General features: G+C 47.8%; 7 protein-coding genes and 1 pseudogene across 7 annotated transcripts; 4 read left to right on the top strand and 4 right to left on the bottom strand.

The window, feature by feature from the left end:
- Positions 1-390: 390 nt before the first annotated feature.
- Positions 391-1,165, bottom strand: LOC111073885 (glutathione S-transferase 1-1). The gene has a single exon (XM_022366477.2). The coding sequence runs from the start codon at positions 1,116-1,118 to the stop codon at positions 477-479; it is 642 nt and encodes a 213-aa protein (XP_022222169.2). The 5' UTR covers positions 1,119-1,165; the 3' UTR covers positions 391-476.
- A 1,036-nt stretch (positions 1,166-2,201) lies between these two features.
- On the bottom strand, positions 2,202-5,437 carry LOC111064918 (glutathione S-transferase T2-like). Its single transcript, XM_022352774.2, has 2 exons — positions 4,746-5,437; positions 2,202-2,868 (listed from the first exon to the last, which is right to left on the bottom strand). The coding sequence occupies exons 1-2, from the start codon at positions 5,375-5,377 to the stop codon at positions 2,217-2,219; spliced, it is 1,284 nt and encodes a 427-aa protein (XP_022208466.2). The 5' UTR covers positions 5,378-5,437; the 3' UTR covers positions 2,202-2,216.
- LOC111064898 (glutathione S-transferase D5-like) lies at positions 3,426-4,193 on the top strand. Its single transcript, XM_022352740.2, has one exon. It carries the CDS (start codon positions 3,443-3,445, stop codon positions 4,094-4,096), a length of 654 nt encoding a protein of 217 aa, XP_022208432.2. The 5' UTR covers positions 3,426-3,442; the 3' UTR covers positions 4,097-4,193.
- A 2,555-nt stretch (positions 5,438-7,992) lies between the features above and the next one.
- Positions 7,993-9,297, top strand: LOC111064904 (glutathione S-transferase 1-1). The gene is made up of 2 exons (XM_022352752.2): positions 7,993-8,086; positions 8,479-9,297. The coding sequence occupies exon 2, from the start codon at positions 8,494-8,496 to the stop codon at positions 9,121-9,123; it is 630 nt and encodes a 209-aa protein (XP_022208444.1). The 5' UTR covers positions 7,993-8,086; positions 8,479-8,493; the 3' UTR covers positions 9,124-9,297.
- An 84-nt stretch (positions 9,298-9,381) lies between these two features.
- On the top strand, positions 9,382-10,292 carry LOC111064913 (annotated as a pseudogene).
- A 319-nt stretch (positions 10,293-10,611) lies between these two features.
- On the top strand, positions 10,612-11,634 carry LOC111064932 (glutathione S-transferase 1-1-like). Its single transcript, XM_022352795.2, has 2 exons — positions 10,612-10,702; positions 10,870-11,634. The coding sequence occupies exon 2, from the start codon at positions 10,911-10,913 to the stop codon at positions 11,538-11,540; it is 630 nt and encodes a 209-aa protein (XP_022208487.1). The 5' UTR covers positions 10,612-10,702; positions 10,870-10,910; the 3' UTR covers positions 11,541-11,634.
- On the bottom strand, positions 11,574-25,897 carry LOC111076421 (cadherin-89D). Its single transcript, XM_041591746.1, has 12 exons — positions 25,687-25,897; positions 19,115-19,434; positions 18,341-19,050; positions 17,311-18,271; positions 17,073-17,245; positions 13,876-17,013; positions 13,624-13,692; positions 13,299-13,535; positions 12,599-12,907; positions 12,343-12,510; positions 12,064-12,282; positions 11,574-11,997 (listed from the first exon to the last, which is right to left on the bottom strand). Exons 1-12 carry the CDS (start codon positions 25,895-25,897, stop codon positions 11,676-11,678), a joined length of 6,837 nt encoding a protein of 2,278 aa, XP_041447680.1. The 3' UTR covers positions 11,574-11,675.
- Positions 25,898-26,510: 613 nt separating this feature from the next.
- Positions 26,511-27,911, bottom strand: LOC111082886 (putative gustatory receptor 89a). Its single transcript, XM_022379123.2, has 2 exons — positions 26,871-27,911; positions 26,511-26,809 (listed from the first exon to the last, which is right to left on the bottom strand). Exons 1-2 carry the CDS (start codon positions 27,831-27,833, stop codon positions 26,633-26,635), a joined length of 1,140 nt encoding a protein of 379 aa, XP_022234815.2. The 5' UTR covers positions 27,834-27,911; the 3' UTR covers positions 26,511-26,632.
- Between the last annotated feature and the right edge of the window lie 73 nt (positions 27,912-27,984).

Below are 27,984 nucleotides of genomic sequence, written 5' to 3'. Positions count from 1 at the left end.
CTCATAGCCACCCCACCCAACAACAAGTATGCAATCTCACTTTTATGATCAATGTCAATTAGATGGAAATGTGTAAACAATTGTGGAAAGGAACCCGCTCTCTTCGTTTCTACATGTAAGCTGCTCTCTCGCGCTCTACCTGCCGGCACTGTACTTCAGCAGTGTTCATCGCAAATGTTTACGCACTTTCTTTCGATTCTTTATTCTTTATACTCTGCACTTACTGCATATGCACACATACATACATACGTAAGCTTTTCTCTCACGCTCTCATGTACGCATTTCTTAGCAGCAGCAACGAGCTGCTCTAAAGCTCTCCTATGGCGCTCTCTCTCTCTCGCTCTATTCTAAGATTATATTTAATAAATATAATATTAAGAGAATATATTTATAATTGGGCAGCAGCCCAAGGGAACATTTATTATTTATTGTGTGACTAGTATGTCTGTGTACTCATTATGATGAAATAAATAAATTTACTGGCTATTGGACTCCATGTACTTTTTTAACAGCAATACACCCTCCCAGTTCTCCTCCCAGCCGGGTGTCACCTCCTTGACATTCTCGTACCACTTGGTCACATTCGGATACTGACTGATGTCATAGTCCACCACTTCGAAGGTGGAGACAATGGCCAGAATGGAGATGTCGGCCACAGTCAGACTAGAGCCAGCAACAAAATCATCCTCCTCCAGGAAGGTGTTCAAGAGCCCAAAGGCCTTGTCCACCTTCTGCATTGCCTCTGGAGTGGCTGGCTTTTGGCTCCGGATCTGCGGAAAGATAGCCTGAAAGAAGCTCTGAAAGAGGGTGCCCATGTCGTAGTAGAGGCGTTGGTTGATCACAGCTCGCTTCTGGGGATCTGCGGGATAGAGGGAGTCGTCCTCCTTGCCGTACTTCTCAACCAGATAAATGAGGATGGCACGCGACTCCCAAAGGACGAATCCGTTGTCCACGATGGTGGGTATTACATGCTGGGGATTGAGCTTTACAAACTCGGGCTTCAGCTGTTCCCCCGCCAACACATCGCACATCTTCAGGTTGAGCTCAACTCCCAATGCCTTGGCTGTCATAATGACGGAGCGGCAAGGCGCCGAGGCCGGGTGATAGTAGAGATCCATGATAAAGAAATGTGTCGCCTTGTGACTCTTGTGCTACCAGCAGAAACTTTTTGCTACTGAACGCATGAAAAACAAACGACCAGCTTTTATAGCAAAGCTTTTATTATACATATGTATGTATATATGTAGCTACGCGGTACCCGAAATCATATCGATCGCATATATACTCGTAGTATGATTCGTACTCGTATTACCATTGCGATGATAAAATTTGAGTGTAGTGTAGTCCATTTAATTTTTAATGGACAGATACATATATATAATTATATGTACATATATGCACACATAAAAGTGTATATAACTCTTTTCAATGGAAGTATATAATTTTCAATGTTTCAATATAATTTCAATATAAATTTCTTAAATATACCTACTCTGCTAGTATCGTGTTCTTGCATTTTTTTCATAAATTCTTGTGTTTAATTTGATTTGAATAACACAAAATTTAATGTTTGGAATTCAAAAGTTCTTTTTATCTACTATATCTACATTTGTATGTAGTTATATTTTCTTTGATTATATTCAAAATGTGTGGGTCATCGTTTCCACTATTTCACCATGGTTAAAGCACTTACATAGATACATTTTTACATGCATAGGTAGCACTTAACCCTAAATATTATCGACGTCAAAGCGTCTGATGGCCTTTGTGTGACTTTGGCTGATTCAAGGATTCCTTACGCCAGCCTTGCCCCCAGAATACTCTTTCCCCACGGGACACTAATCACTTTTAGGCGATTATAATATTTGATTGTACATAATTATGGGTGCTTGGCTAATGACTAGGTACGAACGTAGTATAGTACATGTATGAAAGTACCCAATCGTTCTCCATTGAAATAATGACGTTTACATTAACTATATCAAATATTTATCGTGTGAATTAGCGGAAGTATTACCCCATAACCTGACGTCAGAAATATGGAAACGGATGACATATGAAGCATTTTATAACTGGAAAATAAAAATAATTAAAATTAGGGTAAACCTTTATATCTGCATTAAAACAACCCCATATGGGTTCTGCCACTTTTATGTTGTTCCTTGTTACTTTTGTATAGAAAAAACAGAATTGAAATCGAATCGAAACACTTAAAATTAAAAGTTTTTCTTAAATTCTGGCTTTATTTCCTCAAACAATTGTTTCCTTGAGAGTAAACCTTCCAGGTTTTCCTCCCAGCCGGGCGTTACCTTCTTGGCATTTGCGTACCACCTGGCCACATTCGGATACTTCTTCAAGTCGATATCAACCAGCTCGAACGTGGATATGGTGGCCAGAATGGAAATGTCAGCAATGGTTAGCTGGCTGCCAGCCACATATGCCTGACCCTCCAGGAAGGTGTTGAGCAGCTCAAAAGCATTTTGCAATTTCGTCCAAGCTGCACCGTCGCCGCAATTTCCAGTTCGGAAAAGTGCGGCCTTTGCCTCGTGTAACGTGTTCATATCGAAGTAGAGGCGCTGGTTAATCAAGGCCTGTTTTTGAGGATCCTTGGGGTAGAGAGAGTCATCCTTGCCGTACTTCTCCGCCAGATAAATGAGGATGGCACGCGACTCCCAAATGGCAAATCCGTCGTCAACAAGGGTGGGTATAGTGTGTTGTGGGTTTATTTTCAAGAATTCCGGCGTCAAGTTCTCGCCCAGTTTGTAGTTCAGAAGTTTCTTATTCAATTCCACACCCACAGCCTTGGCTGTCATGAGTACAGCCCGACTGGGCCCAGGATAGGGCAAGTAGTAGAGATCCATGTTGAAACTCGCGATCGAACCACCTTGTGTGCTACAGAGTGGCAGTGAACTAACATCAGAAGAGCAGCAGTCTCCATTTATATAGCGATACCCCTCCGAAATTATCTACGCTCTTTTTGTTCTGGTTTTACTGAAAATATGCTCGTCACTGTATGACATCACAATTGAGCTTTCAGTTCATTATCAAATATGGTACACACATACTCGTATATTAGCTCATTTTGGCAATAAAAATATTAATGTACTGAGTAATTGATACAATAATGCAGTGACGGTTCATAATAACCATACTCCCAGTAAATTTTTTTGTGAATATTTAGATCTTCTACTGACCGAGATTAAATATATAAAAATCTGTACTTGGTTCAGCCTTATAGAGTCGGTTCTAAGGTTGAACGATCGAAAAGTGCTGACACTCTCTGGAAATTTCTTATCAAAATTTGTTCAAAACAAATGCGGTAAACATACAATAACTAATAACAAAAAAAACAATATTAAACTAACTAGCTAGGTATATAAACAAGCTGCTCTGGTAGCCATAATTCAGTCTTTTTTTGTAGCCTGTCGAGTGACACGTTACAATGGAGATGCCCAACTTGGATCTCTACTACATGCCTAGCCCTGGAGCCAGTCGTGCTGTTGTCATGACAGCTAAGGCTGTGGGTGTGCAACTGCACAAGAAGGTTGTCAATGTCATGGCGAAGGAACAGTTGAATCCGGAATTCTTGAAAATAAACCCACAGCACACTATACCCACCCTCGTTGACGACGGACTCGCCATTTGGGAGTCGCGTGCCATCCTCATTTATCTGGTAGAGCAGTATGGCAAAGACGATTCGCTCTACCCTAAGGATCCTCAAAAGCAGGCTTTGGTCAACCAGCTTCTCCAATTCGATTTGGCCACACTGTACGACGCCTTTGCCAGCTACTACTACAAAATTCTCCACACTGGCAAGATCGGGCCCCCTGAGGCGCTGAAGAAGGTCGAAACTGGATTTGAGCTGCTCAACACCTTCCTGGAGGGTCAGGACTATGTGGCTGGCAGCCAGCTGACCATTGCTGATATTTCCATTCTGGCCACCATCTCCACGATCGAAGTGGTTGACTTCGACTTGAAGAAGTATCCGAATGTGGCCAGGTGGTACGCAAATGCCAAGAAGGTGACCCCCGGCTGGGAGGAGACCCTGCCAGACCTCCTCGCGATGAAACCCTTCTTTCAGCCAAAGGAGGACTAAGAGCTTATATATTTGTTAGTTGTCAAATGAGTAATAGCAATATATTTTATAAATAAATTAATTGAAATTATGTTGCCAATCTTGAGCTAAACTCTTAACTATTAATCCTAGTTTCTGTTACCAAGTCCATTCCATAATCAAAACCATAGAGTTGGAGCCAAGCCAACCGACACATATATTTATATTAATGTATTTTTTGCATTCGGATTGGTGTCGTTACTTAATAAAATGCTATCAAAATTTTCCATATAACAAAGCAGTAAATTTGTAAACATTTTTGCAATCACACAAATTATCTATATCTATTATCTATTTTTATATATATTATCTGTTATCAGTTGCATTCGAACAAACAGCCTTGATTTTTAAAATCAGTTCGCGCATATTTCTTTCCCCCATGAAAGTGTGGCAAGTAGGAGAGGTAGCGCTGAGAGTTTTTGTGAATCAACAGTCGATATAAAAAGCCATCTTACAGGAAGATAAAATTGGTAATTTGTCCTTGGCAACCAACCCAACCCACTCTTAAATGGTATAAAGCCTGACCCAAAAATAAACCAATAATGCATGCATGTACGTAAATACTTTTAGATGTTTTTTAATAAACTTAACATACAATTCATTTCAAATTTAGTTTGCCTTTGCCTTGGACGTCATTTCCTCGATAATCTTCTTCAGCTGCTGCAAGCCCTCCCAGTTCTCATCCCAGCCGGGTGTCACCTTCTTGGCATTCGCGTACCACCTGGCCACATTCGGATACTTCGTCAGATCGAATTCAACAATATCGAATGTCGAGACAGTCGCCACGATGGCAATGTCGGCAACGGTCAGCTGGCTGCCAGCCACATATGTCTGTCCCTCCAGGAAGGTGTTGAGGAATTCAAAGGAGGTTTCTACCTTCTTCAATGCCTCAGCGTCGCCGGGCTTGCCGGTGTGGAAATATGGGTAATAATATTTGGCAAATGAATCGTAGAGGGTGCTCAAGTCGAAATAGAGACGCTGATTGATAACAGCTCGCTTCTGGGGATCCTTGGGGTAGAGGGAATCGTCCTTGCCGTACTTCTCCACCAGGTAGGTGGCAATGGCACGCGACTCCCAAATGGCGAATCCGTTGTCCACCAGAGTGGGAATGGTGTGCTGCGGGTTGATCTTAATGAACTCAGGCGTAAGTTGCTCCCCCTTCATGGTGTTCAAAAGCTTCTTGTTCAACTCCACTCCCAGTGCCTTGGCTGTCATGATGACGACACGGGAACCACTTCCACCCGGCATATAATAGAAATCCATGTTTAGAAATGCGTTTAAACCGTGTATGGGCCGCTGTAGAGCAAAAAGTAAACTGATTTGGGACAGGCAGGCAAACCCCCTATATATACCAAAAATATTACTCATGCCAGAAGTGTTCGTTCGTTATTTTGATAAGTACCTTCCCGAACGTTTGTGCAAAAAAGTGCTTATCATGGTGAGCATGAAAATTTGTGTTTGTTTTCAGGGAAAGCTTTTGTTTGGGGCATACAAAAATACACAAATGAGTATGTATGTATGTATGCTTTGGGGAAATTATTGTCGTGATTATAAGTATATTTTATAGATGTATCCCCGAAAGGATTAATCAACTATTGACGTGCCATAAAGATTTGATCTATACCCTAACAGTAGAGCAGCTATGTTGCTACGAAGTTCGGTATTTATTTACACAAGAGAAAAATAAGCATCAAGTGGATTTAATGATATTCAGCAGAATGTACACTCTCCTCCCTCTCCCATGTTCATACTCTACACTTGTATGTACGTATGTATCAACTAAAGCTTTTTAGGCTCTCATCGTTTCTCTTTCGCAGATGTTTGCTCTTTATTTCTGCATCTCTTTCAGAAGTGAGCCTCTTTAGTTGGTTTTGTTTCTTTCCGTTTCAGCTCCTTTCCTTTTTTGTTTGAGACCGCGGTACCTGTGACGCATACCCCCCTGGTTGAATGCTGTCCAACTGGTTCTCTTGCTCTGCTGTGACCTTTCTCTATATTTTACGCTACGATTTTGGCCGGCTCTTTCGTGAATTAACCAAAAAACCAGTTATTGTCGAACCTCCATTGTTTATGTTTTTTTATGTTTTTTGTTTCCCATGATTCAGTGTATTTCCAAATACTGTGACAATGAGTAAGTTCTGGAGGGTTTTGGGGTTTTACGTTCATACATATATGCACATAAGAATGTATATAGCACATAGTAGGTGTACGCACGAGTTACTTTTTCGATTTCACAACCAAGATTCGGACTATTCTGGAACTTAATTAAGAGAAATTTGTTTGCCGCAATCGCCGAGTGACGTGTCTGTGTCCCCCTCACGAAATATGTTGCCACTTTAATGTTTTGTTATTGAATTTTTTTGGCTGGTCATGCTGATGGCTTTTATTCCTGATTGTGAAAATGATAATGGGGCGCACTAGACGCCTATCTACCCCCAGCGAGCTACCAGCGAGCTATCGGGGAACGTTCGAGAGGTTGGTGTCTTTTTAGTAGTATTTTATGAAATCCGAAGTATAGGTACACTATGGGCAAAAAAAAGACAAGATTATTATTTATTTAAAGAGATTCAAACCCATGGCCAGATGATAGACACCTTTGCCGAAGTAGAGCAGTTATTGGGATGGTTTTCCATTGAGTTTTTCTAGGCTGAACTTTATGTTATTTATTTGTAGTTATGTACTATAGCCACAGCAATGAATCCAGCAAAGTCAAGGTCGTCAAAACACTTTACCTAACTGAAAAATATGTACATACAGGGAGTGGGAATATATAAAACATTCTCTTTCTTCTGTTGCGGCCATTAATACAGTAATTACAGGATAATTAGAAATTAGGTTCTCTAATTCGTAGGTCTCATGTCCCTTTGGTATAAATAAATGACTAACGGTCAGTTATTCAGCGATTGCGTGTGCCTATCAATCGATAATAAACTACGTATTCGGAATGACTTTTAATTTGGACTACCCTTCCATAGTGGCATGGCTACTAACTAGTGGCATGAGTCACACTCTATTCAATATCAAGGTTAAACGTTTGGCTAAGTCTACATATTTTTGCATTATTTATTTATGCATATGTACATACATACGAGTGTGTATGTGTGTAGTGTAAGATTTTGTGCATATATGGTAAAAGTACAGTAGGTACAGCAAACTACTTTACTTGGGAATTTCTGCCAACTGTTGCTGTGTTTGCTCTGGCGGATGTCTGATACGAGTGTTTGCCAGCCAGCCGGCCGGCATATGGCCTCTTATCTCGTTTGTTGTTTGCTTCGTGTACATTTTGTTTTTTTGTTTTTCGTTTTTCACATATTGTGCACTCGATAAAAGTGTTTATTTTTAAGCGAAAATTTAGCAGTTGTTTCTCGTATTCAAACAGAACTTTTGTTGGGATTCTACAGAACACAGATGTTTGCAAATGAATAAATGAGATGAGCGAAATAAAAGCAGCCACGAAAATCAATTCGAAGAGAAGAGAGTGGGAGAGAGAGGCGAAAAAGAGAGCAAGAGCAACGTTCCGCTACGGGATCATTAGAAAGTTGCAGCTTTCTGTGGCAGCTGCAGGCCAAAGGAGGCAGCCACGCCTACATGCATGCACATACATATACATACATATGTATGTACAGTGTACACCTTACATACACACTCGTGCTCGTATATCAAGCGCTTTTTTATTCACTCTGCCTCTGCTAACGTTTCACATTCATCAAATATACATTCCTATGCACGGGTGTATGTACACACACACATACATATGTACGAGCTAGCAGACACGAAAAACAACTTGCGGCTGTTTCTCTTTATGGTGACTCCCCCCCAGTCCGGCCCCTCCAACCCAACACTGGACCGACAAACAGCGCTGGTTTGCCGGCTGGCTCTCGGTGGCTATAAAAGCCGACTGCCTCTCCGTAGTCTGTTCAGAAATTTTTCAATTTTGGTACAGTGTGGTGTGCTTCGCGAACAAACAAACAAACTGTAAGTTTCCACCCTTTCCCCTGCCTGTGTGTGAGCGTGTGTGTGTGTTAGTTAGTTGTGGCAAAAAATAAGGAACAATTTAAAAAAGAAATATGGAAACAAAATAAGGAACGATTTACTAAAGAAATATGGAAAAATACCCAAACGAAGAAGGAAATGTTGGAGCCAGCTAAGAGTATTTATGACATCATCGTCAACGTGCCCCCCTGGCTAACATGGGAGTAATTTATCAAGTGAATTTTTATAATCGCCGGGCAATTAATGTTTCGCCTTTGTCTGAAACTGAAATTATAGAGCGTGTCTGCTGTAATTGCTGAATATCTTTTTGCTATTCTGTTCTTTTCTGTTCTATTCTGACCTGTTCTGTTCTGTTTTGTGTAATTTCTGTATAGTTAAACAAAAAAAAAATGGCTGATTTCTACTACTTGCCCGGCTCCTCGCCCTGCCGCTCTGTGATCATGACCGCCAAGGCCGTCGGCGTTGAGCTGAACAAGAAGCTGCTCAATCTGCAGGCCGGTGAGCATCTGAAGCCCGAGTTTGTGAAGATCAACCCGCAGCACACCATTCCCACCCTGGTGGACAACGGATTCGCCCTGTGGGAGTCGCGCGCCATTCAGGTCTATCTGGTGGAGAAGTACGGCAAAACCGATTCTCTGTACCCCAAGTGCCCCAAGAAGCGCGCCGTGATCAACCAGCGTCTGTACTTCGATATGGGAACCCTGTACCAGAGCTTTGCCAACTACTACTACCCGCAGGTGTTCGCCAAGGCGCCCGCTGATCCCGAGGCATTCAAGAAGATCGAGGCTGCCTTCGAGTTCCTGAACACGTTCCTGGAGGGACAGGAGTACGCTGCCGGCGACTCCCTCACCGTGGCCGACATTGCTCTGGTCGCCACTGTGTCCACCTTCGAGGTGGCCAAATTCGACATCACCAAGTACGCCAATGTGAACAAGTGGTACGAGAATGCCAAGAAGGTCACTCCCGGCTGGGAGGAGAACTGGGCCGGCTGCCTGGAGTTCAAGAAATACTTTGATTAAGTTAAACACCTGCCCTGATATTCGAGTTCGAGTTTTTTTATACTACTACTATGTAAACATAAATATATCTCATCTAATATTTATTCACGTTACAAAACAATTCCAAATTGGCGCGTCAATAATTTATTCGCATTAAATAAGTGTTCACTTTTCTGAATGCAAAACAACAACGAATATAATAGCAGAAAGCTGTGTTTAATTGTGTGTGTGGGTTGCTTGTGGGTGAAGAGAAATTGCATGCCTGTGCTCTTAGGTCTCACTCTCTCTCTCTTGAATTGTAAAAGGGCGCTTTTGCGTGCAATAAAAGCTCAAAAATATGCCGGCTGCTTTTCCTCAGTTTGAATTACGAGAGAGAGAGAGAGAGTCAGTCAGCAGGAAATCGCCAATAAAGAAGACTTAGTAAATGCGTGCAAAAAGTAAATAGCTAAATTTACTCAAATAAAAAATAAACATTCAAAGTTCTGAAACTATAAAATCATGCAGGTTGTTACAGCATCATTATGGACTTTTACTATATGCTCTACTCGGCACCCCGCCGTTCCATTCTTATGACGTCCAAGGCATTGGGTTTGGAGCTAAACAAAAAGAAGGTTGACCTGGTTCTACTGGTGATAATCTGGTGATTCCAACTCTGGTGGCTGGCGACTTGGCCGTGTGGGAGTCAAGGGCCATACACGTTTACCTGGCGTAGAAGATCTAGCAGATCCCGAAAACTACAAGAAGATCGATGCTGCCTTTGGACTGTTCAACACCCTATTGGAGGAGGGACAGCAGTATGCGGCACTGAACAAGCTGACCCTCGCTGATTTTGCGCTGCTGGCCACCGTCTCCAAGTTCGAGATCTCCGAATATGACTGCAGAAAGTTCTCGAATGTTGTTAGATGCTACGAGAATGCCAAGAAGGTCATACCCGGATGGGAAGAGAATTGGAAGGGCTGTGTGTGCTAGAAGAATTTGCATTTGAGTTAGCAATAGAGAATATTCATTTGTTGTACCAGGAGTACGAGTGTGTCATTGACTTCTAGAATGTGATAAGCGCGATTAAGGCTCTTGTGAAATTGTGAAAGGTACACAACCTCAAACAATTTCAATGGGGGGATGGGTGTACCGATAAGATAGTGCTACGTCTGAAATGATATAAAGTGAGTAGAAAAGATTTCCAGATAACGAATCAGGCCACAAAAATAATTAACGCCAAACGTTAATTGGGAAACAGAAAAAAAAAACACTTGACAACAGTTCGGGGTGTTTTACCCATGTAATTTTATTTTATGTACATAATTTGTTTTTCCAGCTCTCAAGTTTTTCGGACTAGTATCAGTAATTTTGTAGTCAGTTTTTCCCTTTAATATTTTTCACTCTTTCTGTGGTCAAACCTGTTGGTTTATCACATTAACACATCACAATTGAACCATCAGCGAAATAATATTTTTTTTTTGTATTTTTGGTTATCATCTTTGTGTGTTTGCCTTTGCCTATAAAACAGTGATTAGCAGGTAGGGCGATATTCAGTTTTTGGACGTGGCTCGCCGTTAATAGAGCTCCCAAAATAAACGCACAATAGTACGGACAATAGCTCGTAAGTTCGATGGTGGAATTAACATTTTTATTTGTATATATATTTTTATGCATGCTCATCATGGGCTGTTATGTCATCTGATTCACAGTGTACTTTCGGCACAAAAGAAAGTGATTAACGGCGAGTGTATTCGTTTGCTTATTTTTTTTGCTTGGATGAAATTTCAGAGCTTCCGACGCCTCCGTATCAACGTATCAAACACACAGAAATGGATTTCTACTACAGACCCGGATCTGCCCCCTGTCGTTCGGTTCTTATGACAGCCAAGGCCATTGGCGTGGAATTCGACAAGAAGATCATCCTCAACACCCGTGCCGGGGATCAGTTCAAGCCGGAATATCTGAAGATCAATCCACAGCACACGATTCCGACATTGCACGACAATGGCTTTGCCCTGTGGGAGTCGCGTGCCATTATGGTGTATCTCGTGCAGAAGTATGCCAAGGATGACAGGCTCTTTCCCAAGGACGTGCAGAAGCAGGCACTGATCAATCAGCGTCTGTACTTCGATATGGACACGCTCTACAAGAGCTTTGCCGAATACTACTACCCGCAGATCTTCCGCAAAGAGGCGCCCAACGCGGACCTCTACAAGAAAATCGAATCTGCCTTTGAGCTCTTCAATACGTTCCTCGATGGGCAAACCTATGCAGCGGGGGACTACAGCCTGGCTGACATTGCGCTCCTGGCCAGTGTGTCCACCTTCGATGTGGCCGGCTTTGACTACAAGCGGTATGCCAATGTGGCCAAGTGGTACGAGCACGTCAAGGAGCTGACACCCGGCTGGGTGATCAATTGGACGGGATGCCTGGAGTTCCGCAAATACTTTGACAACTGATCAACTGATCGATCGATCGTTCATTAATTCGATTCCTTTTTTTATTGCACTTGGTTCTTGATTCTTAGTAGTAGTAATAAACATCTAAGCTAAACTCAACTAGACTAAGGATTGCACTTGGTTGCACGTATCACGCTAGAAGAGCGAATTCGATTTGCTAAATTCGAGCGGTCGCTGAAAGGACTGCTCCAGATTGTGCAGCCGCTGCTCCAGATCGTTCATCGAATTGCGCAGCGCATGCCCACGGGGCCGCAGCGAGATCTGTGGCGAGCTCTGCATCAGGTCATCCTTCACGCCGGAGAACGAGTGTCGCACACAGGAGCGCTTCTCGAAGCGTGTGTTCTGATAGTGTGGATGCGGATGCTGTTGGTGATGCTGGCGGTGCTCACAGCTCCCGTTGCGGCAGTTGTGCGCCACCAGCGGTTCATCGGTCTTCAGGGAATCCTCGTAGGTGTCGCTAAAACAGCGAATCGATCGATTCAATGTTGCAGAGACTATGATTTTGGCACTGTGGCGCACTCACCTGCTGTCCGTGTTGGGCTGCTGTTGCTGCTGTCGCAGCTCTAGGTGGGCCTTGGCATGTCTGGGACAGAGAACTTCGGGGTTATTGAGGCGCTTCGAGCCGCCGCTGTGCTGAAAGGAGTCCGGCGAGGTCTCGTACAGCTCGCGGCTGCTCAGGAACTCCACGCCCGAGTCCTGGCCAGCCGAGTGCAGCGAGAACAGCGACGTCTCATAGTTGTTTCTGGCATAGAGAGCAAAAAGGAGTTGTCTATGATTGACTTCCAGTCATGGGCTTACTCACAAATTGTTCACTGGCTGACAGGCATTGTATTTGAGCACAAATGGAGTGCTGCCTGTCCCAATGTTTGCATCGGTGGCAGACGCTGCTGCTGCTGCTGCTGCTGCTGCCGCTGCCTTGGCAATGGACTTGGGCAGCGGCACATCAATATATTCGCGCTGTCGCTGCTGCCTGAGCATTGGGGGGAGGATGAGTAAGAGAATGCATAGAATGGAAACCCGTTTGGGGCCAGGCCAGGCCAGGCCAGGCCATCACTTACTCATTCAGGTACTGATGATGCTGCTGCTGCGTGGCCAGAGCCTGTTGCTGGTGATGCTGATGCAACTGCTGCTCCAGTTTCTCCGTTGCGGTGGCCGTCGACTGTGTCTGGGCCGAGGAGCACACCGACTCCGGCATGAAGGCGCTCGTTGGCCGCTGGCTGCTGCCTTTGCTGCCCTTGCTGCAGCGCTGTGTGTGCCGCTGCGGACGCTGGCGGCGCTGCTTCTGGCCACGCGAGGAGCCAATGCCGGCTATGGTGTATGTGAGTCCCGCATCCGAGGCAGCAAAGTCGCGCTGCGACCAGAGACGGCTGCAAAGAGAGAAGAGACGAGCAGACGACCATTTGAGTTGCAGTTGTCACCACCACAGCCTCATCTGCCTCATCTAATTGCCTCATGTTGGCTGCTTTTGGTTATTGTGTTTGTTGTTTTTGTTGTTGTTTTTTTACCGTTATAATTAAATCGGACAGGAGAGAGGCCTAAGTGAAGCCGGTTTGCCCCAGCCAAGAACCGAGTGCCCCATTAGGAATCAGCGCCAACAACAACAACAACCAAAAGCAGCCAACAGCACATGAAATTGCAATACTTCTAAGATTTATTGCATTGGTATTATGGATAGAGCCTTAAGCCTAATGTTTATTCTATGGCTAACATTCAGATCTGTGGGCATCTGCGGGCCACTTTCAGTCTTCCGTTGTTTACCGTTTCTGGCGCATGCACAGGTAGCAGCAGGCGCTGAAGAGTGCCCCCAAGCTGATCAGCACCAGCAGCAAGACGGTCACAAATTCCAGTCCGCCCATGAAACTGGATGCGGAGGCGTGCGTGGGTCGCGCCGCCTGCCCGAACTCGGCCAGTTCGATGATGCGCGGCATCGACTTGCTGCCATCGACTTTCTGCTGCTGCAGCTGCAGTGCATCCAGCTGGAGGCCAGCCAAAGAGCTGCAACACAAGAGAGGATTATGGTAGAAATATTTATGGCTGAATTGGGTTTGGGGGTTGGGTTGGGGATTGGGCAGCGTAGACTTACTCCTGCAGCTGTTCCATTTCCATAATGGAATTTGTGTGCGGATCAACGGCATAAAGGTAGGCATTGGTGCTGTCAAAGAAACAGTTAAACGATCAACGATCAGCTGATAAAAGGGGGTTACATTTCGGGCAGCTACGGGGAATATTTTCAACCAGGATTTAAGCTCAAACTGAGACTTTTTCTTGGTTATTATTGCAACTCTTTTTGAATAATTTTACTTGGATTTTCTTGGGTTATTTGATAGCTACTCACGCTGCTTCCAGTGCATTCGAGTGCGGCTCCAGCAGTCGCACACGCACATCCCTGCCAATCGCCGAGCTCAGCGCCTCCATCAGGCCCTCAATGCGACGCTCCACCTCGACGGGCTTGCCGGCCACCACCAGACGCACCTGCCTCGACTCGTCGATAATGTACACAAAGACATTGACAATGCCGCTGCGTCCGTCGTCGGCGCCCAGGCGATCGGTGGCCTTCACATCGAACCCGTACAGATGCTCGTCGCGCGGCAGATCGCCCAGCAGCCGTATGTTGCCGGTCGTCTCATCGATGCCAAAGAGGCGCGTCGGCTCGTTCAGCAGACGGTAGCGTATCTCCGAGTTGAGGCCCTCATCCGCATCGGTGGCCAGCACGCGGGTCACCGGGTAGCCGAAGCTGGCGCTCTGCGGCAGCACTGCCACAATGGGCTGGCCATTGCCACGGAAACGGGGCGCATTGTCGTTCTCGTCGGTTATGTGCACCAGGATGCGGCACTCGTTGAGCGAGAGGCCCTCGATGCGTTCGTCCACCACCGGGTAGGAGACGCGGGCAAAGTTGCGGGCCTCCCTGCTGAGGCGATCGGCGCGGATGCGCAGCTGATAGCGGGCGATGTGCTCCCGGTCGAAGGGCTTCAGGGCGTAGAGGAGCATGTTCTTGGCATCGTACTCGAACGGCGGATGGGCATCCGTCTCGTCCAGGCCCTCCTCCAGCCACAGCGACCAGCGGTAGTTCTCCGAGTTGAGTCCCGCGCTCAGATTCAGACGCATCACCTCGATGGGCGCCTCATTGTTCTCCGGCAGCCTCACCTCGTAGTAGGCGTGCTGGAAGATGCTCACATTGGCCGCTGGCTCCGGCTTGGGCGTCGACTTGGGCGCATCGGTGACGGCCTGGCCCTGCAGATTGACAATCACCACGGCGGTGGCGGATAGCGAGGGACTGCCCACATCGGAGGCGATCACGGACACATTCAGATGCTCGTAGTCGTTGTAGCCATTGATGCGGGACACCGTGCTGATGGTGCCGTCCCGCGAGTCGATCTGGAAGAGCGGCGCCTGCAGCTCCTGGTGCCGGATCGAGTAGAGCACCAGGCCATTGCCATTGCCCACATTATCCTTGTCGATGGCCGCCAGCTGACGCACAAAGGTGCCCGGCTGTGTGCTGCGGTCCAGATACGCCTTGTACACGGGCAGCATCAGCGTCCGATCCGCCACACTCGGCCAGTACTTGACGGCCTTGGCCTGGTCATCGTAGCCAATGAACTCCGGCCGATTGTCGTTGATGTCCAGCACATTCACCTCCACATCCACACTGCTGGACATGCGCTGCAGCACCGTCGCTGCATTGTCGGTGGCTATCACCTGGAAGCTGTACTTGTCGCGCAGCTCCCGGTCCAGCTGTCCGCTGATCTTGAGCACGCCGGACGCCGGCTTGATGGCAAAGGGCAGCGTCAGGTCGCTCAGGGTGTACGTGATATTGGCATTCTCGCCATAGTCCATGTCAATGGCCATCAGCTGGCCCAGCACACTGTCCTTGTAGTCGCCCTCGGCGGTGTCGAAGCTGTACCACGACTTGCGGAACGTCGGCGCATGGTTGTTCACGTCCATGACGGTGAAGCGCAGGCAGGTGGTGTCCTTGAGGCCGTCTATGTCGGTCACGCTCAGATTCAGCCAGATCTCGATATTGGCCGCCAGCGGAAAGTTCACCGACAGCTCCCCGCTCAGCTTGTCCATCGTGAAGTGGCGCACGCCCTGCACCCGCAGCAGCGGCATGCCCGGCGACCGTTCCACCCGCTCCCCCAGCAGCTCGTAGTGCAGCTGCGAATTGCGCCCAAAGTCCTCGTCGCTGGCGCTCAGCTGCAGCAGTTTCGCCCCAATGGGCGTGTCCTCGTAGATGGCGAACAGCGGGCACTTGGCGGGCAGGGCACGGACCATGCGGCGTCGCGACTTGGCTCGACCCACAACGCCGACAGCAGCGACTGCGGCCGTCTCGCCGCGCTCCATGTGCAGGCGCGGCGAGCCCGGAATGTGATAGGGCGGCGGCGCCAGCATCATGGCGGCTGTGGCCTGGGGCGCTGCCATGCCGCTGGAGCTCTCCACAAAGTAAATCTCCATGTCCGTGGTGTACTCGCGTATCTCCAGGCGCGAGTCCTTGAACACCGAAATGCGCTCGAAGACGGGCGCATTGTCATTGACATCCGCCACCAGTACGGTGAGGTGGGCGTAGCCCGAGAGCCCGCCGCTGTCGGCGGCGATCAGCTTCAGGTTGTACAGCTGCTGCTTCTCGCGGTCCAGGCCGCGCTTGCCCGTGTAGCAGATGCGGAAGTAGGGGCCGCCGCTGCTCAGCTTGAAGTTCGACTGCATGAAGGTGGTGTGCAGCTCCTGGTACTTGAACTCGTCGTTCCACTGGTCCGTCAGATTGAATATGTTGAAGGCGCCCGTTGTGGGCGGCATCTTGTGCTGGCTGCTGTTCCCCAACCCCCCCGAGCTGCCGTTCACGTACTCAATGCTGAACTCCTCGCTGTAGTCGCCCTGCAGCTGCACACGAAACTCGGCATTGGCGCCCTCATCGGCGTCCTGGATGTGTATGGCATGGTTCATGGAGAGTTCCGTGCCCGGGGCACAGTTCTCGTTGATCAGGCCCACATAGGTGAGGGCATTGAATTTGGGCGCATTGTCGTTGACGTCGTCCACATGGATGTTCACCTGGTAGATGCCCGCACCGCTGACCAGACCCGTGCTGTACTCCACAATCACCGTCAGCTCGTAGCTGGCCTGTTGCTCCCGATCCAGGCCGATCAGCGTGAGCAGCGTGCCATCCTCCGTGATGGATATCTTGTTCACCACCTCCTGCTGGTTGGCAATGATGTAGCGCAGCTTCACATTGGAGTCGCCCGCCAGGCGACGTGGCAGGCGGCGCTTCGTCTTGGAGCTGCGACTGCGATTGCGACTCCGGAAGCGGCTGCCCATTGTGCGGTTGCGACTGCCGCCGCCAGCTGCCACATCCGGCGGCAGCTCACGGAAGCTGCCCAGCTCGTTGTTCACCAGATTGATGCCGTTCTTGTACAGCAGCTGGCCGATGATGCCACCCACCACATTCTCCTCCACATGGAAGCTAATCACATTCATATTGATCTCCCTGCAACAAGAAGAGGAGGCATAAGAATAGGAGGAGGCAGCAGCTTGGCTGTGACTTACTCGATGACAGGTCGCAGTGGCACCTTCTGCTCCGGCTTGTTGACTATGTGTATAGTCAGATTGGTGATCAGCACTCCCTCATCGCTCAGCTCGGCGGCGCTGGGTGCGGCTGCTGTGGTGAGCGGTGAGGCGCTGCGCGACATGACCAGCGGCTGTGTGGAGTTGGCAAAGAGCTAAGCGAAAAATAAACTATAGAAGAAGAGTTCCAAAGCACAAAGCTGGCTCGTAGTTAACTCACATAGTTAGCCACCGCTTCGAAGTTGTAGACTTTGCGGCTGAATTCGGACAGCTCGCGGATCACTGTGATTATGCCCGATCGCTCCTCGATGGCGAAGGGCACACCCTCCGAATAGGTGTGCAGCAGATCGTACATTATCTCATCCTCGCCGTCGTAGATCAGGGAGGTGCGCACCTGACCCACCGAGGTGCCCAGCGGGGTGCTGGCGCCCACCCAGAACTCGTAGGGGGCGCCCACAAAATCAATGGCCTGATCATCGATGGTGGCGTAGACCTCAATGGTGATGACGGCCAGGGAGAAGCGTCGCTCCGAGGGATTGGTGGGCTGATCGCTGGCCTCCACGAACACCGCAATGCGTCCGCGCCGCAGGGGTCCGCCCACAAAGATGGTGCCGTTCTTGTTGTCCAGCCGGAAGGGGATGTAGCCGCTGCCCTTGGGACGCTGCAGCTCGTACAGCAGCTGGCCGTTGGGTCCATCGTCCGGATCGTTGGCCGCCACCTGGCCGATGACGTAGCCCGTGGGCGCGGTGATGGGCACCTTGAACTCGTACAGGTTGCCGTGCTCGAACTTGGGCGTGTTATCGTTCGTGTCCAGCAGCGTGATCTCCACCTGAACGCGACTGGGGCCCGGCTTCTTGAGGTGCTTGTCATCCAGATAGGACGGATTGCGCTCCAGCGCCTCCACATTCAACTGAATCGAACGGCGCTGCTCACGGTCCAGCAATCGATCGTCCCGGACCGTGATCCAGCCCGTTCGCGAGTCAATGCGAAAGGCGCCGGTCGCCTTCTTCGTCTCCACTAGATTGTACAGAAACTCCGAGTTCTCGCCCTGATCCCGATCGATGGCATTCACCTGCAGCACACTGAAGCCCGTCGGCAGATTCTCCACAATCGAAATGTTGTAGAAATCCGCCTCGAACTCCGGCACATTGTCATTCAGATCGAGAACTTCCACTTCGATGCTGCCAAAAACAAACCAAAAATTAATCAACTCTGGCTACCAAAATCCCTCGCACTTTTTTCACACTCACCGCGCCAGTGCCTTCTTCAGTGGATTGTCCTTCTGGCGAGCCTCCAGCTGCAGGACGAACGTGTTGCCCGGCAAACTCTCCTCCTCCAGGTCGATCTCCTTCTGCAGGTACATGACCCCGTTGTGGGGATTCACGCGGAACAGCTGCCGCTCATTGCCCGATATAATCTCATAGACGAGCGTCGCATTCAGCGAGTCCTGATCGAAGGCCATGATGGGCGGTGCAAAGTACAGGGGAATGCGCACGGGCACGCCGGTCATGGGATGGAACTCGTTGAGCTTCGTGCGATAGACGCCCTCGGTGAACTTGGGCGGCAGATCGTCCACGTCGCGCACATTGATCGTGATGGTGGTGTTGGCCTGGTTGGCGGGCGTGCCCCGATCCCAGGCGAATATCGGCAGCCTGAACTGCCGGATGCCGCTGTCAAAGTCCAGCTCCCGCTTCAGGATGAGCAGCGGCCGATGGGGGCTCTTGAGCGCAAAGTACGGACTGCCATCGCCGGAGAGCTGCTCCGGCACCGTGGACATGCTGAAGTGAACCTCGGAATTGGGGGTATTCGGCTTGTCGCGATCGAACGCCTCCACGCCCTCAAAGACGATGCTCTCCACGGACGTATTCTCGTCCACATCCACCACATAGGGCACGTTGAGGAACTCTGGTGCATTGTCATTCACGTCCTCGATGTACACCGTAATGGACAGGTAGCTACCCTGCAATGTCATTAATTTGAGCATGTACTATGCATAATCTGTGAGTCAAAGTCCAAGGACCTACCTCCTCCAGCTTGTCCTGCTTGCCGGCGCAGAGTATGCGAAACTTCAGCAGATTCCTGGGCACATCCCGATCGACCAGACGTTCGAGGGTGCGGGCCAGGCTAATCACCAGCGTGGTGGCATTATATTCGGTCAGATTGAAGTACTTGTGATCGCCGCTGGCATCGGCGCCCTTGAGGGCCGCTGTCGCACGGGGATAGGCCTGCACACGGAGTATCTCCTTGCCCACCTGGGCATCTTCGCGCAATCTGATGAAGCGGACACCTTCGCTTTCCGCCGACACACCGTCGACCGTGTGAAATGCACAACTGCCGGAGCTCGCTAAAGTGGAGCAAAAGCGAAGCCGTCATAGAGATTTCAGATTACAGAGATTAACATACCAAAGAGGGGACACAAAAAATATAAAAAAAAAGTAAAACTAAAACTAAAACAACTAAAACAACAACGTTGACAAATTGTTGTTGCTGCTGATTTGGGCATGCAAATTTTCCCCCATCTGAGAACCGAAAACGGAAAGACACGGCCAACAACAATTGGGAAATCGCCACAAGGCGGCGGCGGCGACGACGTGCGCTGCGAATTGTGTGGCTGCAGCAGGTCGGATGAGGGTTGAGGGGGCTGAGGGAGAAAGGGGCTGGCAGAACTGGCGCCAAACCGAAAAACTTTCTACGTTTTGTCGCGTGGCGTGGCCCATTCCGCAGCGATTTTCATGTGCAGTTGCAACACTTTTCCACATGCATACAACTGTCTCCCTGTCGGTCTGTCTCCCTGTCGGTGTGTCTCCCTCTCGCCTGGTGCCTGGCAATCAGCAAACGATGGCAGCTCTTGCAAATTATTTTCTGTTTTCTGCTGCTGCTGGTGCTGGTGCTGCTGCTGCAGTTTCCCACCCTCATGACATAATTAAGAGTTTTTTGTTCACTTTGGGGCCTGCCAAAGGCATCCAACCCCAACCAAATGCGTACCAAGTGACAAGAAGACACCAGCGTCTGGGTCTGGCTCTGGGCTGGGCCTGACTTACTAACTGACTGACTGACTGACTCTGACTCTGCGTGGCTTGCCTTGCCTTGCCTTGCTGACATTTCTCTGCTTTAGTTTTCTTTCTTATATTTTTTTGTTGTATTTTTTTCGGAAGATCTCCAACGTTGGAAAATTATCATTGTTGGCTGCAGTTGCAGTTGCAGATGCAGTGAAATCTTCTGCATCAAAAGAGGCTGTCGCTGTCGCTGCTGCTGTCGTTGCCCATGTCTCTGGCCCCTTGTAGGCATTGCTTGTTTATTGTTTTATTTGCGGCTTGCTCTTATTCCATTTTTGTTGCTTCTTATTATTGTTGCTGTTGTTGTTGTTGCTGTTGCAGTTGTAATTTGAGTTCGCAATTTCTATTATTTACTTGCAGTTTCTGGCTCAGTTCGGTGAGAACTGCTGCCGGATGGCTGAAGTTGCGAGTTTCATGATACGAAACTGGGATTGCGCACACATACAGATACAGATATGCATATTAGAATATTTATTTTGAGTGTGGGCCTGCCTGCTTTAGGGCAGAGCCAGAGGGGCGGTCGCAATATTTTAGGGGGCGTCCAAATCCCAAAGGAACTTTATTAAATAAACCTACATATTAGTATAGTATAGCTCGATGGAGAGCTTATTGAAAATATTAAATATTAATATTCATTAAATTACTAAATTAATTTTTTATTAAATATTCAATATTTAAATTAACGTTTTGAAGCTTTAGAATGGACAAGCAGAATGCCATTACTCATTTCACGGGTTCCTATTCCTATTTCAAGCTTAGCTGCCGCCACATTATTATTAGTATGAAATTGTGCTACATTTTTATCTAGCCACAGGAAGTTGCAAGTTGCCCAAATACTTTCTGAAAATCTTGGGACTGAATCATCACTTGATAATTCATCTCGCCCGAGCCGATAGAAGAGGCTGTTCACACTAGAACATCAATTCAGAACTACATTAATCATAGTTCTTATTAGTAGAGCTCTGGCTTTTGTCACGGAAAGATTTGAGCAGATGAAAAATCATGAAAATCAATGCGCCTTTTTATGCGACTTCTCTCGGTACTATTGCTTGTGGGGAACGAATTAAAACTTATTAAGTCTCACCTAAGATCTACCATGTCACAAAATATATTAAACCCTTTGGCTATTATTTTTTGAGTCGGATTATGCTCCCCTAAAGGAGTTTCAAAGGACGATTTTCAGTCTAATGTTTAAAATTAATTTTGTTAAATATAATAGTGTGCAGTGCAGTGCATACAATATAGTTTTCAATTCCTTTACAGCTTCTGAATCTAGTTTTTAGTCTAACTCTTAGGTCTCCACTTCTGAATCGGGCAATCGAGCAATTCTTCTACGCTCCAACAAAATAAAAAGTACCGCTATGTCCATGTCTTTCATACAAATATTCAATAGCTATATAATCAGCATGCTGATTGTGATTTTAAGTGCTTACACCAAGCACTACTGATTCAATGAACAGAATATTGTATGGGTTTTTGTCTAATCTTTAAAGTCGGCGACTTTAAACTCATCAAAAAACCAGCAGATGGAATGCAAATGTAACGGCATTTCGTTGGGTTTTCTAATGGTGACACTCCAAGCTCTCTAAAAAGGTATAACTTTTTCCATTTGGAAGATAAGAAAAGTTTTTTGAAAATGGTGAGCTGCAGCGGCATTGCTATTAAAGTTAGAATATTTATACAGAATATTATCCCTTAGTATTTGGATTAAATTTGATATTAATTCTTTGGTCATATCCATGCGTTCGTTGCCACATTTTAAACGTAAATGTTTGCCAATCATTTAATGATTAAAACGAGTGTACACTGTGCACTCATTATTGTGGCGCTCCATTCCGATTGCACTAAACACTTTCCAGATTGAATACGTTTTCGTAACGGTTCCTCAACTCATTTCCCACAACATAAATGTCATTCCCATTGTTCTCATAAAACAGAAATTATATGTAATTCATATGCACTCCATTCTTCATTCTTCATTCTTCAGTCTTCAGACTTCACATTGGTGCTGAACACTTTAGCACTTGCTGCCTGGTTGTTGCCTGGTTGTTGCTTGTTGGCCTACGAACCATTTACTTTGTATTTGCTTCAAGTTTAGCCACTGCGCTCGTTTGCTGGCCATTAAAGTCAAGCGGTCATTCCAAGTAACACAAAAGAATTAAATTTTAATTAGAACATTGCCACACCACAAACACAAAACACAAACACTCGCACTCGTTCATACTCCTCTTGGGTTCTCCTCTTGGGTTCCCAAGTTGCTTTTTGAGTTCAAGTCGGGCGGTCACACCCAGAGTTACCAGCAAGGTGCCGGTATGCTGGCCAGGAGCAGGTTGCCGAAATGGGTCAACCAGTCTCTCTTCCCTGAAATGGTAAGGCTATGGGCCAATGTGGGTCAGCTGTCCAACCGCATCCAGCCAAGTTGCATAAACAAATTAGCAGCAGGTTATGTTGCCAAAAATCGATTTCCTTGCAAAATTTCCTTGCTGGTTTTTATTGTTGTATTTATTTGTGAGGAAAAGCTGTCGCAGCAGCATTTAAATTTGAAATTTGGGTTATTTAACGGCATCGAATCGGTTCGGCAACAGCAGCAACAACAAACGACCGACCGATTGGCCACAACGAGATAAACGGGTTGACGGGAATGGGAAGCAAAACGAAAGACTTGGGCGACAAACTGCAAGCAGTCGCCAGGCCAGGCCACGACAGGCTGGGCTGGGCTACTAAATTGTCCAGCATCGATTTACGCGTTTACACACATTAGCACCAAGTAACTGGAAGATTGATATTGAGAGAGAGACACACACAGAGACACAATCAGAGACACATTCAGAGACACATAGCTGCTGCTGCCACAGAGATTTACGAGCATATCCCGTCGTCAGCTAATAAAGGCTATAACGGCTTTTCGGCCATGCCATCGAACCAAAACTTGCCTTGCACTTGTCCCGCTTTTGCGGCCTGGCCCAAAACAAATAGCCAAGAAAGCAGCCAAATTGCACAGGCACTGGCACTGGCACAGAGCGGTTGGTAGGTCATTGCTGGGCTTTAACTGTTGGCTTATCCTTGATAGATTTCTGCTGCACAATTTATAGTTTTGGAGTAGCACGAACCGCACTCTCACATCGCAAACAACCGAAACAACGACCGACAACGCAAACACCACACGACCAACTGAAGCGATCTTCAGCACTGCAAGCGCCACACAGGCTTGGGGCTGGCACTGGGGCTGGGACTGGGACTGGAGCTGGGACTGTAGCTGGCTGGTGGAGTGAAGAGAGTGGAGAGTGCGATGAGACTAGTTTTTCACACACAGGCGAGAAAACAAGAAAAGCCATGACAAACAACAAGTGGCCGACAGATGCGGCGGAAAAGTCTGCAGAAGAGTGGGAGGCAGTGCAGCAAGTGGCTGGCAGTATCCTTGGCTAGAGAGCCTAGTCTAAGCCTAAGCTCTACTCAGATCAGCAGAAACCGTTGCGGTCTTGTTGTTGCGTTTGTTGCGTTGCGTGTTGCAAAGACAAAAGGCAGTCGGACTGCCAATGAATGAACGAAAGCGAGAAAGAAAGAGAGCAACAAGGAAGGAAGGTAGGTCGGACACCGACAGCAAAAGCCACTCGTAAAGTATAAACAATAAAAGTTATTAACATAAAGCCAATAAAAAACATGCAGCCCGGGCAGGCCAGGCCAGGCCCGAGCAGGCCCTAGGCTGTCGATGCTGGGCCCCAGACAGATGATGATGACTTGATGCGCCACAGCCACTGCCACAGCCACAGCCACAACGCTGTGGAAAGCAGTGAGTGTCAGCAACAAGTCAAGCAACCATCAAACACAATACAAATCACTGAATACGGAATACGAAATACGAAATACAAAATACGGAGGGACAAAGACAGAGACAGCCCAACAAAGAAGCGATAAGCTGCTGGATCCAATCAAAGGTAAACCCATGCCATGCCCATGGTGCCTGCTGTCTGCTGCTCTGTTGCAGTTGCAATAAAGCCAGCGTCTTAACGGTTCTTGGCTTTGGCTGCACATAAATGAAGCAGCAATCGAAACAGAACAGAAAGGGAAGAGAATGCAACACAAGGGAGCCGAGCCCAAAGGCAAAGGAAAATTGTAAAAAGCGAAGAAAAACTCAAAAGAAAGGCAAAGCAAAGCAAAGGCATAACTACATAACTTTACATAACACCTGAGTGGAGACGGAGTGGGGGGAGGGGGGTGAGCGGCAACTGACCGACAGCTCGAATCAACCTACGCAAATGCCTGGGAAAGGGTAAGCCAAGCAGAAGAAGGTAAGACGATCCGAGCAACCGATGGAGTCAGCGGCTTGGAAAATTGGCGCGTGCGAATGCTCCCCACCTGTGCTGGCTTGGCTTGTGGTTTGCTGTTGCTGTTGCTGCTGCCTGCTACCTGTTGCCTGTTGCATCGGCAGAATTAATGCTAATCAACGAGGGCTGCCCAAGAAGTTTGTGGCCAGTTGGCAAGTGAAAGCAGGAAGAGAACTGCCCCTTCGATATGATTTCGATATGAGGCAAATAAACAGCAATTTGTGTATGCATCGATGGGCTATGGCTTCGCATATGTTTCCAAACCCTGCAGATCAATTACTACTATAATATATGCAAAAATATGCAGATGTAGATGCATATTTGCACTCACGTTTTATTAATGGCAATCATATCTTTAAGCTTGTGGCTAAGTTCATCAATTTGATGTCTGTTTGACTGCAAATCCATTCCAACTAGTTTGGGGGATTTAATTTCGTTGCCTTGCGCTGCCTGCGCGACTTTCGTTTCCAGTTTATGCAATGCAATGAATGGCCAATCGAATGGTTAGCCAAGTGACAAAAAACGTTTCACCAAATCAAATCAAATCAAAATTCACGAATGCGACGAAATCGCAACCAAAAACTAACATTTATGTATTGAACGAATGAATGGAGTTTTATTATATCTTTTGGATCGCATTGGTCTGTTGGGATTATTGTAAAAGAGCAATGTGCCGAGAGGATCGCCTTGAACTTCAAGTACTTTCTCCACAAATCCTCAAATTTTACAGCTACCCGATTATTGAGTATTGATTCATTAGTGTCAAGTACGAGTAGATTTTGGTAGATTATATGCCTCAGACATACCTTATTTCCCCTGAGATACAGAAGTCCATATTAGACATTGCCAAAAATCTTGAGCGCATCCACGCTCTTCATTCGATTGCCCACTAAATTGGTCATCGTAATAGATGTTGCTGCAGACTTGCTTCAGGGCTAGCCACAATGTTCTTGAATGTTCTTGCACCTCCAGAAGTTTCATTAGGTTTTATTAACCTTCTAGGAACGAGCAGAGAAGGCGAGATCTGATTGCTTCTGTTGGCGGCCACATATGCTCAAGCAGATCTTCAGGGCAAATAGCTTGTGGATTGTGGGCAGCGCTGAGGTCGCAGGCTGAGCTGCTTACACTTCCAGTGCCTGTGCCATATCCGACAACCTCGCTATGGACGCCTCGTTGTTCCACGTCCCTCCTCCCAAGGGCGAGAGTGGCATCGACAAGCAGTTGCTGGTGCATTGAGATGCGTAAATGGCTGGACCTGCTTGAAGGATCCCTCGTTGAAGCAGCATAGCTTGGACGTGTCTGCAGCAAGTGGCAGTGTCTTGTACTGCTGCTCCCCGTAATTTGTCTCTTCGTAGGGTAACTTGACGAACTTCCAGATCCTTCTTTTTTGTTTGAATTTGTAGGATTTCCCGGGCATAGGAGTCATGGCAGAAAAACGAGGGCAATACGGCAATCAAACGAGACTTAACCCACTTAACACCCCTCTATTTAAAAAGTTGAGCAACCTTTGTTAAAGCGCGGAAAATAATACTGTTTGTAAAGGCTCCCTGTAGCTCCACCCTTCTCTTCGCTTACAAAACAAAAATGACCACCGACATCTTTCACTTGTAATGCGTAAAATATGTTAAAATTATATACATTTAGTCCAAATATTAAATACCCCCCTGGTCGACAATGGGTTAACGAACGAATAAAGTGACCAAGTCGAAAAATACAATTATATACTATACCAGAACAGCTGTTCTCCAGCTGTCCAGCGTAGATGTTGCTTTAGCTGTTAGCTGACCAAAGCTCGTCACCATGAAAGTGTTCAATTGTCACTCTGACATGAAACTGGTGGTGTGAAACTCGGCTAAAACGAATTTTTCTTCTTCTATTTTTTTATTAAAAATTTCACACAAGCGAAACTAGTTCCGCATCTCTCAACTTTAGTCAGCCATCCAAAAAGGCGGAAAGTTTAAAAGGTGTTTTTTAGCGCTCCCAATTCATTTAATATTTAATAATTCAACTTAAATCACGGACTTCGTGTGTGTGTTTAACTCTTGTTTTTGTGACCAATAAAATATTTTGAGTGCAAACCAGTGGATTCAGGCAGGTGTTTCCAAGGCATATTCGCGTGAGGCATTGCTCAGTAAATAATATCACGTGTGCTTTGCTTGACTCAGTAATCTGAGTGCTGCATATTCTCCAGACTGAACTGTAAAATAATGACAATAAAGTTCATGGCGTACGAGACCAGGAAAAGCCAAAACGAATGGTCCAGGGTGAATAGCCCCAAAACGGAGAACTTGAGACTGTCCAAAGGTGCGACCAAGGGAAACGGCGTCCACTCCATGGCCTGCAAAGAGCGAGAGAGAGTGAGATTTGAATGCTTCCCCCACCTTTCCGGCAGCACCCACCTTCTGCTGGTTAATGGCTGGGGGAAGATAGCCCAATGCCAGGCAGCGTTGACGCAGACGGGCGTGCCGCACCTGGCAGAGATGGGCAGCCAAAATCAGGGCATACAGCTGGATGGTGACAATCAGACAGTAGTTGGAGATGGTCAGTGGCACGCCATGCTGCGAGACGAAGTACGACATGTAGGCGTACATGTTGGCCAGAATGTTGACAAAGTATCCGATGACCAGCAGAAAGATGCCCAGCTGAAAGCGGCCGACAAAGTCCGTGGACAGGCGCAGCCAGCGGCGCTCGCGTCGCAGCAGCCGTGCCAGAGCCAGTGAGTCCTGCTGCTCCAGGTGGTCCAGGCTGGCGAGCAGCAGCAGCATTACGCCGAATATGCCATTCGCATAGACGCTGCTCACATGCTGCACATAGAGCTGGACGCCGTAGGCCAGCAGCTGCGTCCAGGGCAGACGACTGCCCGCCCCCTGCAGGAAGGGCACGTTGCAGAGCAGCTCGTAGAGCGACAGGAGGAGCTTGAGCCACAGCAGCAGCGTTGCCCACCAGCCCAGCTTCCGTTTGCGATGCAGCTGCGCCAGGCCATTCAGCAGCTTGGCCAATCGCCGACGCTGCCAGAGGTGGGCGCCCAGCAGCGCCAGCGAGATGAAAACATCGCCCGTCATGGCCGCCAGGGCGATGTTCTTAAAGATCAGCGAGTGCCGCACATTGGTGGCATCGTACATGGCCGCGCTCTGCCACAGCATCAGAGGCGCGAGTCCAGTCAGCAGCAGCCAACGGAGTACACCGCTCAGGGTCAGCAGGCGGCGGCAACGGGCTCCGCTGCTCCGGCTGTAGCTGAAGGGCGCCAAGGCCAGCAGCTGCCACAGCCAGAGGAGCAGGCAGAGTCCGCAAACGTGCGGCAGGCGTGACATGTTCCGGACAACTGAGGACACCAAGGACCCCAAAGGGACTCCATTGTCCATTATGCACTTGTCGGGCTGCCTGTTGGCCTTGTCTATCAGCTGGAAATCTAGTGTAGCCGCGACACGCTCGTTATCATCGCCTACCCCAGGGGCACTAAGCCAATTCCTGATAAGTGCGATCGATAGGCCACTCTCATACGGGTACGGGTAC

This window comes from Drosophila obscura, unplaced genomic scaffold (genome assembly GCF_018151105.1).
Source record: "Drosophila obscura isolate BZ-5 IFL unplaced genomic scaffold, ASM1815110v1 contig_150, whole genome shotgun sequence".
NCBI classification, from domain to species: Eukaryota; Metazoa; Arthropoda; class Insecta; order Diptera; family Drosophilidae; genus Drosophila; species Drosophila obscura.
The sequence above is the reverse complement of the archived record's forward strand: the minus strand, read 5'-3'. Positions and strand labels throughout refer to the sequence as shown.